The 16,694-nt window shown below is 51.2% G+C and overlaps 5 protein-coding genes across 5 annotated transcripts; all 5 read left to right on the top strand.

Moving 5' to 3' along the window:
- Positions 1 to 289: 289 nt before the first annotated feature.
- SCP_1800750 (ATP-dependent DNA helicase II subunit 1) lies at positions 290 to 3,847 on the top strand (the record flags this gene model as incomplete). The annotated part of the gene is made up of 19 exons (XM_027765165.1): positions 290 to 352; positions 407 to 604; positions 657 to 774; positions 829 to 937; positions 992 to 1,100; positions 1,164 to 1,247; positions 1,309 to 1,493; positions 1,553 to 1,655; positions 1,709 to 1,846; positions 1,915 to 1,969; positions 2,022 to 2,110; positions 2,171 to 2,299; positions 2,490 to 2,598; positions 2,759 to 2,851; positions 2,936 to 3,042; positions 3,141 to 3,236; positions 3,295 to 3,354; positions 3,436 to 3,456; positions 3,761 to 3,847. The coding sequence occupies 19 exons, from the start codon at positions 290 to 292 to the stop codon at positions 3,845 to 3,847; spliced, it is 1,953 nt and encodes a 650-aa protein (XP_027620966.1).
- A 589-nt stretch (positions 3,848 to 4,436) lies between these two features.
- On the top strand, positions 4,437 to 5,277 carry SCP_1800740 (Monothiol glutaredoxin-4; the record flags this gene model as incomplete). Its single annotated transcript, XM_027765164.1, has 3 exons — positions 4,437 to 4,628; positions 4,685 to 4,759; positions 4,825 to 5,277. The coding sequence occupies 3 exons, from the start codon at positions 4,437 to 4,439 to the stop codon at positions 5,275 to 5,277; spliced, it is 720 nt and encodes a 239-aa protein (XP_027620965.1).
- Positions 5,278 to 8,682: 3,405 nt separating this feature from the next.
- On the top strand, positions 8,683 to 10,153 carry SCP_1800730 (hypothetical protein; the record flags this gene model as incomplete). Its single annotated transcript, XM_027765163.1, has 4 exons — positions 8,683 to 8,948; positions 9,007 to 9,141; positions 9,195 to 10,039; positions 10,110 to 10,153. The coding sequence occupies 4 exons, from the start codon at positions 8,683 to 8,685 to the stop codon at positions 10,151 to 10,153; spliced, it is 1,290 nt and encodes a 429-aa protein (XP_027620964.1).
- A 1,278-nt stretch (positions 10,154 to 11,431) lies between these two features.
- Positions 11,432 to 13,208, top strand: SCP_1800720 (hypothetical protein; the record flags this gene model as incomplete). Its single annotated transcript, XM_027765162.1, has 4 exons — positions 11,432 to 11,496; positions 11,564 to 11,573; positions 11,646 to 12,231; positions 12,283 to 13,208. The coding sequence occupies 4 exons, from the start codon at positions 11,432 to 11,434 to the stop codon at positions 13,206 to 13,208; spliced, it is 1,587 nt and encodes a 528-aa protein (XP_027620963.1).
- A 1,549-nt stretch (positions 13,209 to 14,757) lies between these two features.
- SCP_1800710 (hypothetical protein) lies at positions 14,758 to 15,209 on the top strand (the record flags this gene model as incomplete). Its single annotated transcript, XM_027765161.1, has 4 exons — positions 14,758 to 14,850; positions 14,946 to 15,054; positions 15,102 to 15,124; positions 15,183 to 15,209. 4 exons carry the CDS (start codon positions 14,758 to 14,760, stop codon positions 15,207 to 15,209), a joined length of 252 nt encoding a protein of 83 aa, XP_027620962.1.
- Positions 15,210 to 16,694: the final 1,485 nt, after the last annotated feature.

Below are 16,694 nucleotides of genomic sequence, written 5' to 3'. Positions count from 1 at the left end.
GCAGAGACGATACCCTCCGAGAAAGTTGAAGCCTTGCTGCTGGCGATGACGGAAAGGTCAGCAGCAAATGCCAGCCTGAGTGTGCCCAGAAGCAAGGCAGTTATCAGATAAGATGGTGCCACTTCGCGCCTGCCCGTGACGCGTGCCACTTCGGCGTCTAACCAACTTGGCCACCGACGTCGCGTCGCGAAAGCGGCTCATAATTTGACTTCTACCACAACGTCCTCGCCCCTGTTATATATTATATTACTGCTCATCTCTCTTGATTCTATCAATTGTTCTCTAACAAATGCCTCGATATGATGACTGGAACAAGATCGAGGAGGACGAGGAGGACGAGCTGCAGGACACTGTGAACCATCTCTAGGTCTCGACATGGTGCCATTACTGACAGAGAATTACTCAGTACTACGAGGGAAAGAAAGATGTCATTCTTTTCTGCATAGACTGCTCCCCCTCCATGCTGGAGCTGCATGAGGACACCAAGTACGAGGACATGCAGACCTGCCATCTCTTCACCGCGCTCGAGGCCGCCGTGCAAATACAGAAGAAGAAGGTCATAGTGGGACCCAACGACGCTGTTGGAATTATGCTGTTCAACACGGTGATGCGCTTGTATTTCCTTCTTAGCGCTGAAGCACTAACGCCTCTTACAGACAAGGAAGAATGACCCGAAAGGCCAGGGCGCAGAGATCAAGAGGGGCAGCTTCGTCTATCAGCCCATAGATACGATCAGCGCCGAGACTGTGCAAGAGCTGATGCGGCTGCTTGATGGTTAGTACAACTCTTCAACCTAGGGTCTGAAGTAATCCGAATGTGGTCCTGTAGCCGCGAGAGAGGATCCAAACGTCCTTCGGGAGACATTCCCTCCCAAGACCGATGGTCGCATCCCCATGGGAGATGTGTTTACCAGCTGCAACTGGGTGATACGCGATGGGTCAGTATTGTTCTCCAATTTGGGATTGTTTGACTCTTACCAGGAACGCTTCAGAGCGCCAAAAACAGCCACTAAACGTGTATTCCTAATCACTGACGAAGATGACCCCCACGAGGGGTCTACCAATGAGCGGCTCATGACCACCGCAAGGACCACATTGATCGTGAGTTTGCCGTCGACGAACCAACGTGTCGGTATGACAACTGCCCGTTCTTCTACTTTACAGGACCTCGTCCAGGCAGGTGTGAACCTGGAACCCTTTTTTATCAGCACGGCCGAGAAGCCCTTTGACGTGTCGAAATTTTATTCCGTGCGTTCCGTGCCCCCAGAATTTTGCTGATGCTAACAAAAGTTCGCTGGACGATGCACAGTCAGTACTGCTCCCGAGCAACCTTGTGGACGACGAGGAATCTGATGCGACGGTCCTTCCGGAGTCAATATCCATTACGCGAATAGAGGACCTTCTTTCGCAGATGCGGTTCCATGAGGTTCCTAAACGAGCGCTATTCAGCATTCCGTTCCAGCTTGCGAAGGGCTTCGTCATCGGTGTCAAGGGGTACGTCTCGTTCTTGTCACTGTCATGCTGCCATGTCCGAACCGCGATGTTGTCTGAAGTTACGGTCTTGTCACGGAGCAAAAGAAGGGAGCATACAAGTATTTTGTGGACGTCGGTGGCAGCATGGAACTCGCCAATCCACATACATTGTATGTCGATGAGGTACGTGCCATCCCGAGCACTCATAAGATCGTCGTGGATCTGACATTGAATAGGAGCGACAAACCGAGGCAGACAAAACAAGAATGTTCTTCGGAATGGACTTGGGTGCGCCTGCTGCCACCGAGGACGCGGATGAAGACGCGGAGGAAGAATCAGGGGTCGGAGCGCGAGTTGTGCCTGTAAACAGTCGGGTACGTCGAGCAGCTCCTCCTCGACTGCAATGAATCAAACTGAGAGGTGCTTACCGCTACTTCGTTAGCCCTTCTACACCGCGGACGAAGTACGCTCATTCCGAACGATGGGCTTGGAGCCTGGTGCGTCGTGGTAGAAAGCGTCGAGCGATATTGGTATTAATGCGATGATCAGGGCTGAAGCTGTTAGGCTTCAAAGATCGCAGAGAACTCGCGTTCGAAGATAATATCAAGCATTCCACTTTCATCTACCCAGACGAGATGGTATGCTTGCAGTCGTAATGATTCCTTGTCTTTCCGGCTCATCTTACGCCTCGTGTCAAGACATATTCGGGCAGCAAGCGCACGTTCAGCGCTCTCCTGCGCACGATGCTGAAGAAGAAGAAAATAGCATTGGTCCTATCTCTTACTCGACGCAATTCGTCACCTACGTTCGGTATGCTGCTACCCCAGGTGAGCCCTGTTCCTCGAGACTCTCACGCGTGTGCGCTTCCCTTGATGTGCCAGCCACAACACAATAAGCTGTCTTAGACTTGCTATCTGGTCTTCGATGCGTCTTCACGTTTTGTTGTGCGCGTGTGAAAACGGGAGAACATTGATGCCGGATATGAAGTGCTGAACTGACTGCGATTTGATCATGTAGGCAGAGAAGATCGAGGAGGGCGGTTGGAACGAGCCGCCCGGGTTTCACCTGATACCACTGCCATTCGCGGACGACATCCGCGCGGCGCCCGTCGAGCAAAGCTTCCGGGGTGCGTCTTCTCCCCATGCCTTCTCACCCCAAGACACTCACATGCTCCGTTCGCTGTTTGTCTCCCCGCCTCACCACACCGTGATCCATTCGGATTGGCCTTGCGCAACTCCCGTTCTTTCGGGCCCGTGCGGAACCGCTGCTGTGCTTCGCGCATACAGCTTCCGACGAGCTGAAGGATGCAGCGCGCCAGTGGATAGACAAACTCAGTGTCAAGAACGGTGCGTATCCCCCGGACTCCTATCCCAACCCCGGTGAGACATACCTCTATCAGCCATCTTTACCGTCGAATCTCATGACACTTTTGTGCTTTGCTGTGCTCTCCGGTCCCGTGGCAGCCTTGGCGTACCATAACGCACAGCTCGAAGCGAGCGCGTTCCGCGAGGAATTCGACGCGGAAGGGTTTGAAGACCTCACTCTTCCGAAGTGTGATATGATCCATAAGGTCCGTTTCAGGCTCTCGCTTATACAGCTGCTCAGTGTTGACGTGGCCCTCGGGCCATCATTGTCCCTGTGCTGGAAATTCATTTTCTGCATGAATAGCGGGCCGGCCAATTGATGAAGGAGTGGAAGAGGCTATTGCTACATGACGAATCAGCCAACACGGTAATTGTCACCACTGGCTCTAAGCGCAAGGCCGTATGTCCAGGCATTGATTCTAACTAGGTATAACACTGACACACACTCTATACTCCAGGACATCAGTGTGGATGAGGCAGAGATACGTAGCAAGCACGAAGTCAATATGCTGGGCAAGGTACGTCCTCCGTTACGACGGCGGCACCGTTTGCACGTCGTTAGCTGTAGCTGGTCCGCTGACTTCGATCCCGTGTTGCAGCTCCGCGTGGACCAGCTGAAGGTTCGTGCCGTTGATATTTACTCTTTCAAGTTGTCCTTTTCCGTGCGACCCCTCTTTGGTAAGGTCCAGGGCATTGCCGCGCCATTCTGTCTCGGGCTTGTGATGTCGATTCGGGTCATTCGACTCCCCCGATACGGCTCGCGGTATATCAGCTAGTTGATTGGCTGGCGCGAGCTTAGAAGCCTCGGCGGTGCTGCGTGGATGGGGGCTGTTGTGCGGATCTGAAATCTTCGCTGCTTATTTATTGTTTGCGTCCCGTGCTGATTTCTTTCTATGGCGCCGCCATGCTTTGTCTCTCCTACAGGAATTCTTAAAGAGCAAGAGCCAACCGACATCCGGGAAGAAGGCAGAGCTCGTCGAGCGCGTCTCCGACTGGCTAGATAACCATTGATTGCAAGTGTCACCCCGGTGTCGCTACCAATTTAGTCCGCGGATCAGGGTGAGTGGTGTGGGTAGCGTGGAGGACGGTAATCTTTTTTGTTGATGCTCTGGACTGTGATCACATTGCTTCCAATTGTCTGACGTCCATAGGTTATCCTTGTCGGGTTCTTCCTGCTATGATGTTACTTTAGCGCATACATGGCTCTTAATTTTCTTTACTGTATACTGGTGTCCAGGAGGCACGTCCATATTACTGCGAATTGTTGTATATGTCATTTGATTTTGGTTTTCGCCATGCGCGATTACGATGCAATACGAGTAGCGGATGGTTGAGGACCTTCCTGGATCCTGACCTGTATGTACTGTGTACGCCACTTCGCGAGTTCGCGAGTGTTGCTCAGCCGTTTTATCTAAGGTTCTCTTTATCTGATAACTGATTGCGCAATCCATCTTATCAATTGGCAGCTTCGGGGAGTTTGTAATCAGATAACTCAATCGCCGTTGCTCCTCCCCGTTCTAACTCTGCTGCCCTACCTTCTCAGCCAAACTCTCACCGTACTCAACCCGGCACTCCGATACCAAGTCCCTCATCACTCGTAATGGCCAGCGTTGCAAATCCGCCCAACCACCAGGTGGTTACGTCGTCCGAACATTTCCAGTCGCTACTCTCCGCGGACCTGCAACGGATCTCGCTGATCAGCTTCTGGGCCCCATGGGCCGAGCCATGCAAGCAAATGAACGAGGTAGTGCTCGAGCTTGCGAGGAAGTACCCCGAAGTTCTCGTGCTGAAAGTGGGTCTCATCCATGCATCGGTTGACGAATGCTAAAATATACGTGTATTAATTAGGTCGAGGCGGAGGAGCAGTCAGATGTCGCCGAGTCATTCGACATCCAGGCAGTGCCATCCTTTGTGATCCTACGGGTACGTTGCTTCTACCGTCTCTCAACCGTCATTCGTAACAGATTGTGCCGTGCACATCCATGTAGGGCCATACATTACTGGGCCGCATTTCAGGCGCAGATGTCCCCGCCCTCACCGATGCAATTGCCACCCACGCGCGTCCACTACCATCTGTCAAGCCGCTCTCACACACCAACCTTGCACCCGCCGCGGCATTGGCCGACACGCAGGAGGATGTCAACAAGCGGCTACGCGCACTGATGAACAACGACAGGGTCGTCTTGTTCATGAAGGGTGTGCCCGACGCTCCGCGCTGCGGATTTTCACGGCGCATCGTCGCGCTACTGCGCGAGCAGGGCGTACCATTCTCGTCCTTTGACATCCTCACGGATGAGAGTGTGCGTGCCGGCCTCAAAGTCCTCAATAACTGGCCGACGTTCCCGCAGCTCATCGTCAATGGCGAGTTTGTCGGCGGCCTCGACATCGTGCAGGAGATGGTAGAGAATGGCGAATTGAAGGAAATGCTGACGGTGGCTTGATAGGTGTTATGTATCCATATGTATATCACAATGCTGCACACCCCTAGTGAATGTATGATCTGGAACTACTCGCAACCCAAGAGGTACAATATAGTACTCGATCAACAGTGACGTACGGTTGCCATCGGTATTTTCTCTGCAGTAGCTGACAGGTCATCAGCTACATTGAAAAAGAAACAGCCGTTGCTTTACTCTGACTTCAGGTTGAAGCTTCAACGCTCATTATGGTATACGTTATAAGAGCCAGGCGAGCGATGGGTACTCGCAGTTATGAGGCTCAGTGGAACTCGAGCTATAGTTTAACAACTAACCTTATCGGTACTGTCAAAGATATCGTCGCAGATGCCATACTTTCGGAGCGATTAGTCCCTCGAGCTGCAGCTGCTATGAATATCGCCTTTGAGCATCATTTATGTATGTCCAAAAGCTCACCTCAGTCCAGTCGAGTAACGACAACTCTTGGACTGCAGGGAAACGGCCTCTGACTGGAAACAAAAGAACTTCACCAACTGCTTCGCGCTCAAATAATGCTAATCAAGCCAAAATCAAGCCCTGCCAATAGGTCTGCAGAATCTATGACCTGGAGGGCAGATTGTTTTCACATCAAAGTCGCTCATGCGCTTGGAGATATTGTTGATATGAACCCACCATAACAAAATGGACTGAATTGCGAGTGCAACATCTGTATCTAGAGGAAACATGCTGAAACTGAACGGCTACTCAGGCTCGCTGTTACTGACCAGTACACAGAAAAGCACCGTTTTAACCCGAGTACATACTTACTCGTGCTGCAGCCTGAGCTACGTATAACAGCCGAGTCAAGAGGGTTTGCTTATCCAGGATCTTTGTTAAGGACTGCGGCTATTAGGCAAACGGTTCGATGGTACTGACAGTGTGATTCCAAGCTTGAAAGCTTGAAGGTTCGAGATGTTAGTAACCAGAGTCGATCGCATGCCAAAACCGGTTGCGACGAGTCGACCGTCAGTCACAGTCGGTCCCACCGAGTTGCAATTTTGTGTTGGCCAGTCGTGACGGGCACCAAAATACCATTTCCGCCAATGTTTTAGTAAGAGTATTATCCAAATGTTCTTGAAATTTGAATGTCTGATAGCTACGATTTTCAGAAACTCGCTACATACACCAGATAACGATCTGATCGTCCTAGTGCGACAGTTTAGTACTCTCCCATCACCATCCACTCATCAAGCGACATACTTTACGCGACAGTGATAACCCTCACTATTGGAAGATCTGTGAGTGTCAGCAGTTTTATCTCTGCGAGTCAAAAGGAGTTCGCAAATCATTTCTTACCTCCAACGCGTCGGTGTAGACATCGTGGGGAGCTTGTGGCTGCCTTGATTGATACCCACGGGTTACTGAGAAATTCATTCAACTCACCATGGCTTCTGATGCTCTCGATCTCAAAAACAAAGGCAACGCGTTCTTCAAGGGCGGCCGTCTGAGAAAGTGAGCACCAATCCCATACCACATGTACCTCTACCCTAACAGCATGCAGAGCGGCCGAGCTATATGCAAAGGTATGCAGCGTCATATTTCAGTCAATTTTCATCTCAATTTTGTAATTGACTAGGCGGAATCGCTTGCTCCGACTGACGCAGTGTATCCATCGAATCTGAGCGTCGCGTTGTACGAAGCTGGAGACTATGCAGAGTGCATCTGTCCCATCCTGCGTTCCTGGAAGCTGCTGTCTCCAGACTCCAATCCGGCGCTCGCGCCAAGACTTTCAACGCGTTTATGCAAAGCCCTCAGCCATGGTCTACGTGGTGGTTCAATTAGGCCCGACGTGATTAGCAAAAATGAGCAGGCCATAGCTGAGATAGAACAGGTGATATTGGATAAGCCCGAGGAGCACGCCAAGACCGTGCAACTGTGGAAGGAGCTAAGAACAATGGTAGTGGAGATGCGGGATCATCCAGAGGAAGTGCGCGAGTCCCGTAGCCGGCTTTCTCGCCTTCCCATATTCAAAGCAGCGACGTGGGTAGGATATCTCGAAGTTTAGAGAACGCTGCTCATTGTTCTTTGCGTAGAAATCCGACGTTGGAGTACCATTCGGTGAGTCATTCTGTAAGTCGAAAGCGTGGTCAATTGAAGCCGGCGGTGTAGATCGGGCAGGATCGTCTAATGTCTTTGGTGGACGACTGGGGTCCAGACCATCCCTCTCCCATCCATCTGGATGAGATGCCAGACGACGAGTTGAGCAAGATGGTGTTTCTCCTGGGAGGAGTCGGCGACGGTAAGCCTTCTGGTATTTGAACAGTTTCTACCCTAACTCCGCCGTCACAGCGCGGCACGTGTATGGGACCCTCATTGGCTTACACCGGGTTCTAAAGTCGCTGTCTGATTCCCAGCGCGAACATCTCCACGTGCATTTCACAATGTTGGACGTACATCCAGGAGCCCTCGCACGCGACTTGTGCATTCTCCTGCTGCTGCACGACCTTCTTGAATCGGAAGGTGCTGACAAGACTGTGCAGCTTGAGACTAAGGCGACTTTGTTCTATACCTACGTTGGTGTTGTTATGCCCCAGTATTGTCACGAACGGTATGCGATAGCCTACGTGTGATGTTGAGCTAACCAATGACCCTGCCCAGGCTCCAGGCTACGTTCGAAGACTTACTGGCGCGCCTCTCAGAGAGCCCACCGCGATTCCCGGCATGGATCCACGTCAACCTAGATGCGATACCAGCTCTGCGAGAGGCACTAGAGTTTTGGGCCTTGCGTGCAAACACGCTTAGCACAGAGTCCGTCTTGACGTCTCATGTCCCCCACTCTCCCTCGCAGACCCTGGAATTACTCAAGAATCCCAGCATTTCTCCCGAGTACAAGGCTCGAATCAAGACGAGCATCGCCGACAAGCGCCAAGAGGCCATCGAGATGATCAAGCAGTTCAAGCCGGCGTCGCTGCGGGCGATGGGCCTCATCGATCCTGGCCCTGGTGCTACTCCACGAGAGAAAAGCAAGTACGACAAGCGGTACGAAGAAGTCGTGGAATCGATGCTTGAGACAATCCTGGACAACGCGGGTTCGATGTCGATCGAGAAGCTTTGGTATGACCACACCAAAGTCTTCCTGCCACCGCCGGAACTGTGGTCTCGTCATCCGAAGTTTGATGTCTACCGAGGCATCCATACGCGGAAAACGATATTCGATTCTAACACTTATGGAAGCTGTGCGTTTTGTTCCGCCCCTATTACATATCACTGCCGAACGTTTTGACACGATGTTACCAGCTGAACGGCCACATCACGTCCACTTGGAAGGCAAATCCGACACTGCATGTTAGTATTTCAGTTGACCGCGTATTTGCACTCTCATGTACGTGATAGGACTATCAAAATCCTGGCCGCGATCCCTACGGCAATCTGAATCCATTCGAGGCACCTATGTTCATCGAGGATTTCAACATCGAATGTAAAATCAACACTCACAGTATAGATGACATCGAGATAGACTCTGCAACTTTCATGACCGTGTCAGATTTATTTTCCGCCGTTGCTACTGCACTGAAGAGCGTGAAGGGACAGGTAGTGTTGGAACTCTTGTGTGGGGAGCTAACACAGGAACTCTCGAAGATGAGATTCCTGGGAGACCATACTCGACCTGCCAAATTCCCCCGGTCTTTCACTAGAGCATATCTCAGCAATATTCCGTGAGCCAGATCATTCCATCGTTTGAGACGTATGCGTGATTGACCGATTGGCTGTCAGAGATTACACTCATGGCATAATTAATACCATTGTGTACGCTCTGCCAGCCGTTCATTGTGGCGAGGAGTCTGCGGCTGCAGCAACGTCGTTGCTGAACACTGGTATCTGGCATGACGACGAGGAATTTTGTTACACGTATGTTTTGTTGTTTCTGTTGCAATACAATAGGAAATTCACTTTCTTCCAAGGTATACGCTGCTTCGGTCCAATGACATACCTCGCTACTTGGGCTGTCGTTTAGTCAGCAAGGAAGCCATTCACGGTATGATCATCATAGGCAACAAGCCGCTGCCGCGTCCAATGTCTGAGCTTGCGACGCGCGAAGAGCTGCTCACTTGGCTGACGCGAGTGTTGATCTATACTGTTATACCAGGCTCAGGTGGGACCACCAACTTCAGAGCACGACTTCCCAACAATCTTGTCGCCTTTTTCGCACTCCTCGTGCACCTCCATGCAGTTGGGTACCCAGCCCACTGGCTCTCCGACTTCCTGCAATGTGTACTGGATAACGACCTGACGACCAATATCGCGCCGTACTTGGGCATATGGCCTATTCCTGTATCAGACATCGACAGTCGAGTGACCACTCGCAAGGTTCGTCTGGACCCTTGGCGAGCCGAATTCGAAAACATCATGGCCTTGTCCTGCCGAGGGCTCCCATTTTCAGTTTCGTTTCCAGCCGACTACTCGACGAGTCCTGCAGCGATCGGCATGTTCGCAGCATCTGTGGTGTCATCGTCACCCTTGATGGGCACGTTGCTCAATCCTGTGCCTGTCTTTGACCCCGGCGTCTGCCTTCTGTTTTACAAACCTGCGCGAAGAGCGTCGCCTGAGACACTGGTGTCTGCCATTCTGTTAATCTTCGAAGGGCAAAGAGAGCCTATAAAAGATGAGATATACATTCTCACAGCGCAAGAGGAGTTTGACTTACCTCGTGGAAGAGTGCGATGGATGATGAGCAAGGAGCGCATTCGTACAATGAAGAGCGAGAGATGGGTCATGCTCGCGTACCGGACAGATAGCAGAGAACCCTGTGAGTCACTGCCGTTCACGAAATTGCTTTCATTTGTAAAATTATCGGGCTCACCAAACCGTATACCTAGTCACTTCCCCTGTCTCAGCCTCCGAATGGGCTGAGGTTGCATGAAGAGCCATCGACTAGTTATCGAGCATGCCATCAGGATCAAACTTCGAAGTACGTTTTGCGTCTTGTAGTAAGTAGCTATGCACGAATTCAACGGCACGGAGCTTGACAACAGAGTGCGCTAAAACTCAACAACTCAACCGATACCTTTCCACCACTGAGTTGGTCGTAGAACCAGCTGCAGAGATACTTTTGGGCAGCGAATATGCGAGACTGTGACCATGTGACAGACGCGTTGAGCACGTGTTCGTGTTCTAACATAGTCATCGACCGAAGTCATCGCGCTCAACCCGCCCTTCCCCACAACACGCCGACTGAACGTCTCACCACATACTCCACACGTGGCAACCTTTTCCACCGCCCGGATGTATTACACGCCCTCGACCTCCGCTCGCGTGGGTCCCACAAAAGTCAGGGCGGATCGATCCTCGGCTTCCCTGCTCTACACATTCCAATCTTCCATCTCCAGCGACCCCCCCGGAGCTCCTCTCGGGCACCTTACAATCCGCATTCACGGAGTCTTACGCGTCCTCAGATCCCTAGACACACAATTGCCACACGCCCCTTGAAGAGACTAGGAGAAGCTCGACCAGATGAAGCGAAACTTTTTTGTGGGACATCCGTGACTACGATGCTGTCTTGGTCTACGCTGAATTGAGAACTCGCAGATGATTTGGTCCGCAGGCCTCAATCCTCAGGCTCCGCCAATACTTCGAGGTCGTCAATTCAGCCAGATGGTTCGATTTTCGATAAGCCTGCAGCATGTACACTTCGTCGAAGATCTCGGGTCTCAGATGGAGGGTGCGAATTGCTGACAAGGTCATACTGAGAGGAGCACTGCGATCACATATGCGGGTTGAACGAAATGCCTCCGTGCTGCAGAGTAATTGGCTGTCGGAGAATGCCTGGATTCGCACAGCGGATTTAACCCACTGAAGGGACAAGAATCTAACTGGAATACAATTTGTTCGAGCCCAAGGACCTGTTCTCAGAGATGAAGTTACAACAACTCCAAGCCAGTGTTCCGTGGAATTGAACTCCACTGTCTCCGTAAAAACCACTGGCGAAGCAATGTGTATTGACGACTCATGACGAGCGCTTGAGCAACTGGAAACCGTTTGATCACGTGCATTGAGACCGTACGCGAAAGTGACCACTGACCAAACTGACCAAACCTCAACGTTTCAACGTCCGAGACTCCAACGCTTCAACAACAGGTAGTCCTCAGTTACGGGATACCTCTACCTTAGCACACCAGTGCCTCCGAGAGAAGTGGAAGATATGTCTGTATTGCAGCTTTCTCAAAACTTACTCTCGCAAACATATGAAGAGATTCACGGGTTGAGGTGTGTGCATTTATCGGTGGGCTGATTATAGCCGCAAGCTCAAGTCTTTCGCATATGTTCTATGTAGTGCTGATGACGTGCGTATAAGTGTCTCGTGCGATAATGTGTATCTATTCTCACATCCCCCCATGTCGTTACTGTTAATACAGATGTCGCTGCTGGAGCGCGTCATGGCCGAGGCTCTATTGCATGTCCGATCCACCATGAATGCCGCGCGTCCAATCAGTCGATTTCCCAATGAGATTCTTGGTCTCATCTTCCAGTATGCATCGGATCTGCCCGATGAAAAGGACAATGTATCGCCAGATCCGAAGTCACCATTTCTGTCCAGGAAGGTGCTCTGGAGCATCACCCATGTCTGCCAGCGATGGCGGGATGCCGCTATAAGTACATCTTCTCTTTGGACCATTATCTGCAATCACGATTATGTGCCATATACCACTGTCTTGCAACGCTCGAAACCCGCACTTCTAAAGGTGCACATCCATAAAGGAGACCCCGAGATGTCTAAAACGATTCTGTCGAATACACCATACCCGCGAATACAGGAACTCTATCTGAGTGATACAGATCTCGACAACTATTGCCCGACGAATTATGCTCATTTCTTTGCACTCAGGGTGCTGTCGCTTGTTGAAGTACGGATGACGGCTGAAGGTGCTCGTTCTTTGCTATCACACGGAGGTGCACGTTGCTTAACCGTGCTGTCCCTGAATGGTGTGCGTGTTGATGCAAGTAAGTACGTCAAGAGCCTCACTCCTTTGTCGATGATCTTATTGCTGTTAGGTATCACCTTATCGGACCTGACAACTTTCATTTCGGGGTGTCCCAGACTCGAGGAGCTCATGCTCGAGGACTTATCCTTGGAACCCCCGCCCCGCAACACAACTCTCCACGTACCGTCATTGCAACACCTTCGGAGGATCGCCGTCGGTGAGCCATGGGAAGAAGGTGCATTCCTCGCCTCATGGCTCATCGCGCATGCCGACAGATCTGGGGGAGTGGCTGCCCGTATCTATAACCAGGATACCTTCCCTCTCCGGTCTGAATTCTCCTCCATTTACCCGACATCCTTCGATGGTTTGCAGACACTCGATGTGCGCGCTCTGCACCGGCCTGAGTGCCATCCGGCTCTGGTTGTGACTGCTTGTAGTGCGCTGTCCGCGCTCCGGGTCGAGTGTTCCAAATCACACAGCGGTTGGGGGAAGACGGAGGACGGGGGACCGTTCTTGTGGCGCGATTGGCCGCTGACACATGTGCAGGAGCTTCACATCAGAGATTCGGAGGACGTGCGTGAACACACCGGTCTCGTGTCGCTCCTCCCGTGGCTCGTGTCGTTGACATCGCTGGTGGTACATGCATTCGAGGCCGAGAAGCCCAGTGTACTCCGCATACTGGCAACGCCGCCCGACCTGTCTCTAGGCACGTGGCTTCCCTGTCCCGAACTCGCCACGTTGCACGTCATCGCGGAGGATGCGTCTGTAGTAGACGACATTGTCGCTCTTGCGACGATGCGAGCCGAACACGGACGGCCGCTTCACACTATCTTCCTTAGATTCCCCCAGCCCGCTGCTGACGAGCGTGCACTGGCCAACTTGATAGCGCGGAATGCGTGTGTGCAGTCCGTACAGGTGTCTGGTTTGCCTGATGTGGAAGTGAAGTGGCCGGCTCTTTGTACTGGGGGCGCGGAGATTTTCTGGCCCGCGTTGTAGTTCCTCGATTGTTGATGGTTCCTGCGCCGCTCGAGTATTGCTTATAGGTAGTTGTTTCGGTGACCACCGTCGTACTCACCAGTAGCTTAGGTAAAAACCCTAGTACCGAGATCGGAATCATGCTGAAGGGATACGCCGTGCATGTTCAAATGGTGGACGTAATGAATGCGTTATGTAGTGAGTGCACCGAGGACCAGAGTGGCAAACGACTTTATTGGGGACGTGACGGACGCGCCGCGCATTCAATATTCAGCCCGTGTGTGTGTGTTTGGTTCCAACGTCTGCCACCCAGGATTCCATTGTATCTCTGCGGTGAGTACGCCTCGTCTTTTGGGCCGATCAAATCCTCATGAAAATGAACGTGAAACAATGCAGAGTTTAGCCTGGCCTTTTTTCTACTTTGTCCCATGTGTGACCAGAGCTTGAACCTCCTTTGCACGCGGTTTGGCCCATTCTGTTTGATATATGAGTCTTTGGTGACACTCACACGTATGATGCATCATCATGATGGATTTAATTCTACCAAAAACTACACCGCACAAATGCTCAATGAGAGGTCGCAGTATCAATCACTCCGGCGAACTTAGCCCACCGCTGGAGGAGCCTGGGCGACAGGAGCACAGCTTATGTAGGGAAGCCGTGTTCAAGAAGTTTATCTCGCTTTCGACAGAATTCCTCAGCGAAAGAACGTGAAGAGATGAAACTATATAATTCCCTTCGTGCGTTCTCTCTCACACCACAATCACTAATGAACTGTGTGTCATGGGCTGACTGCGTTAATACCGCAAATCTTTGGCCAGGCTTCAAGCCATTCCTCACGGACAACAAGTGCGATTCTGCCAATACTACGAAACAGAAGGTTGATGCCGGCCTTTATCTCGAGAGCGAAGACCCCTCCAGACGATGCCCCGTCGTGAAATCTACAGCATATGTTCGTCGAGTTCAAGAGAGGGGAAGTACAAGACGATATGTTTGATATTGACATTCTGTCTAATGAGGCCGAAGGACAGAAGCTGTTCCTGATACTCGGTCCGTCTCATCCGCTGGGATAGATCTGGATCTTTTCACGCATGAGTTCAACTATAGAAATCCTCCGGAATACATTGGCGAATTCTTGTGGCGTTTCTCCCATGCCTCTGATACAGAGCGGGGGATGGATACCACAGTAATGTTGGTCACGAAGGGTTCGCCGGATTGGTTATTGACACACGAGATGGCGAAGAAATCGTACAACCGAGACTAAGTGGGGCAATACTCTGAGGAGCGCCTGGATTACGGTTGGGTATGGTGGAGGCTCTTCTTCAAACCCGACATGGATGGAACTGTGAAGGCATCGGAGGTCAAGATAGACGAATCCGAGGAAGCTCCGACTGAGGATGAACCCACTGCCACAGCGAGGGGATGGACTACGGCATCCCAAGCAAAGAGAAAGTTCTTAAGGAAAACTTGGTCGGCAAGCCGCACTTCTACACACGTGGTGGGGTAAGGCGTGGAAGGCGTGATTATGTGGCACTCGATTGCGCCACCAAGGAATCCGTTTTTCTTAAGGATGCATGGCGCGTCGCTCATGACGGAATCGAGAAGAGAGGGCGACATCCTCAGACAACCGAACAAGGTTAATGTCAAGAACGTACCCACTCTGGTATGCGACGCCAATATAGAGGACCAGGAAACCATCACGCAGAGATATCGGCAGCCTGAACTTTGGGAGATAGTAAATCTCTTGAAGATGCACAGGTACTCAGGCTATCGGATGGTCGTGAAGGAGGTTTGCTGCCCCCCTCCCCCCGGGGCGATTTTGAGCGAGATCAGGAGTTGCTGAAGCTGGTTTGGGACTGCTTCAAAGGTGAGTGCCTCGATGTTCTTATTTGCATGAACTTACGAGCAGCATAGGTCATAGAGGTGCCTACGAACAGGTAAAGATACTACATCGTGACGTCAGTGCAGACGACTTGCTAATATTCGAATAATTAGAGGAGGACGGAAACGTCGTTCGCATAGGCATTCTTAATGATTGTGAACTTTCCAAACCATTGCATGATGCAAAGGCGAAGGAGTCTGCCAAGCAACCGAATCGTACAGTGAGTTCTTAATGATATCGGTATTTGTGCGGACTCCATTATAGGGAACTTAGCAGTTCTTGTCTGCGTTCGCCTTGCAGGGTCAAAACATAAAGATCGGAGTCATCCCACATGACGACGTTGAATCGTCCCTCACTGTTCTCGTCTACCTTGGAGTCCGATGGTTACCGCACAGTTTCCACGAAGTCGGCGCTTTCTTAGCCCAATACTTCGATAACTGGGTTCCTTGGCAGGGACAACCAACGTGCGATAGCACAAAAACAGGTGCAATGACGGCCGGCAAAACCAGGGTTGGGGGAGCTGAGCTCGAGTTTCTATTTCCCGACTTGAAGATGATTTCTCCAGCGAACAACTTCTTCGAAAACATGCTTGAACTTCACTGGACACACTACAATGTCGTAGAACGGGAATGCAAACATTCGACGAAAGGTCCCAGTCGCTCAAACGATGAGAAGGCTGACAGCATGACTGGTGACGTTGACTCGGTCGACGAATCCGCATCAATGCTGGGAAACAGAAGTGGAAGACAAATCAGAGAAGATAGAGTGACGGCCTCTCAGCTTCTAACACATGGTTTGTGTCGAAGCTTTTTGGTGAAGCTATGACAAACTGAAGCAGCAAGGACCACGCGCGGGCAAACGGACTTGGGGTAAGGCGACTTCTTCCTTTTCTAACGTTGACATCTGCCACCACTTCCTATAACTGGCTCGATGGAAGGTGAAGGAGGTAGTAATTCCAGGAACGAGGAGGACTGTGTTTAGGAAAGAGGCACCTCCATTTCTGGCCTGGAGTATATAGAAGAAGGCACTGCTTCTGTGTCCAAGAAAATTATATGAAGGAGACCCTCAACGTAGGTGGGTGTTCATGCTCTTGTCTCATTTCAAAGGGCTTCTGTGTCACATGCGTTCCCTGCCTCTCCTGTTTTCCTCCCCTGCACTCCAATGGCTACATGATGCTCTGATATTGTGAGCGACAGCAACGGTAATAAGTCATTGTTGTAACGCGAAGTAGAAAGCTGTGCGCTGTGTTTTTGCAGAGATCTTGTTGCTCCATAGTTGCCGGGCGGCATGGTAGTAAGTAAGACCCTTTGGACACAGCTGGTAGACACGCGGACCAGCGCTGAACACTTTTCTCTGGATTTGCATAAGTCAAATAGTACGGTGTAATAATATATATACGGGGTCAAGTCCTCGTACGCTTTAGCGGGAGGATTAATTTTAGGCATACTAACAGGTCCGTCATCCATATGCGAGACAAGAACAAGCACTGGCAGTACGAGTACGGCAGAGAAGTACAGTAGGGGAGCTTCGAGTAAAAACTGAGTCTACAGCAGAGGTGCTAGGAACGACTGTCATTACGAATGAACAGACAAGATACGTGTACCACCGGCCTGAAGTGGAACGGG

Source organism: Sparassis crispa, assembly GCF_003851025.1.
Source record: "Sparassis crispa DNA, contig_000017F, whole genome shotgun sequence".
NCBI lineage: Eukaryota > Fungi > Basidiomycota > Agaricomycetes > Polyporales > Sparassidaceae > Sparassis > Sparassis crispa.
This window is presented reverse-complemented; position numbering and strand designations above follow the sequence as displayed.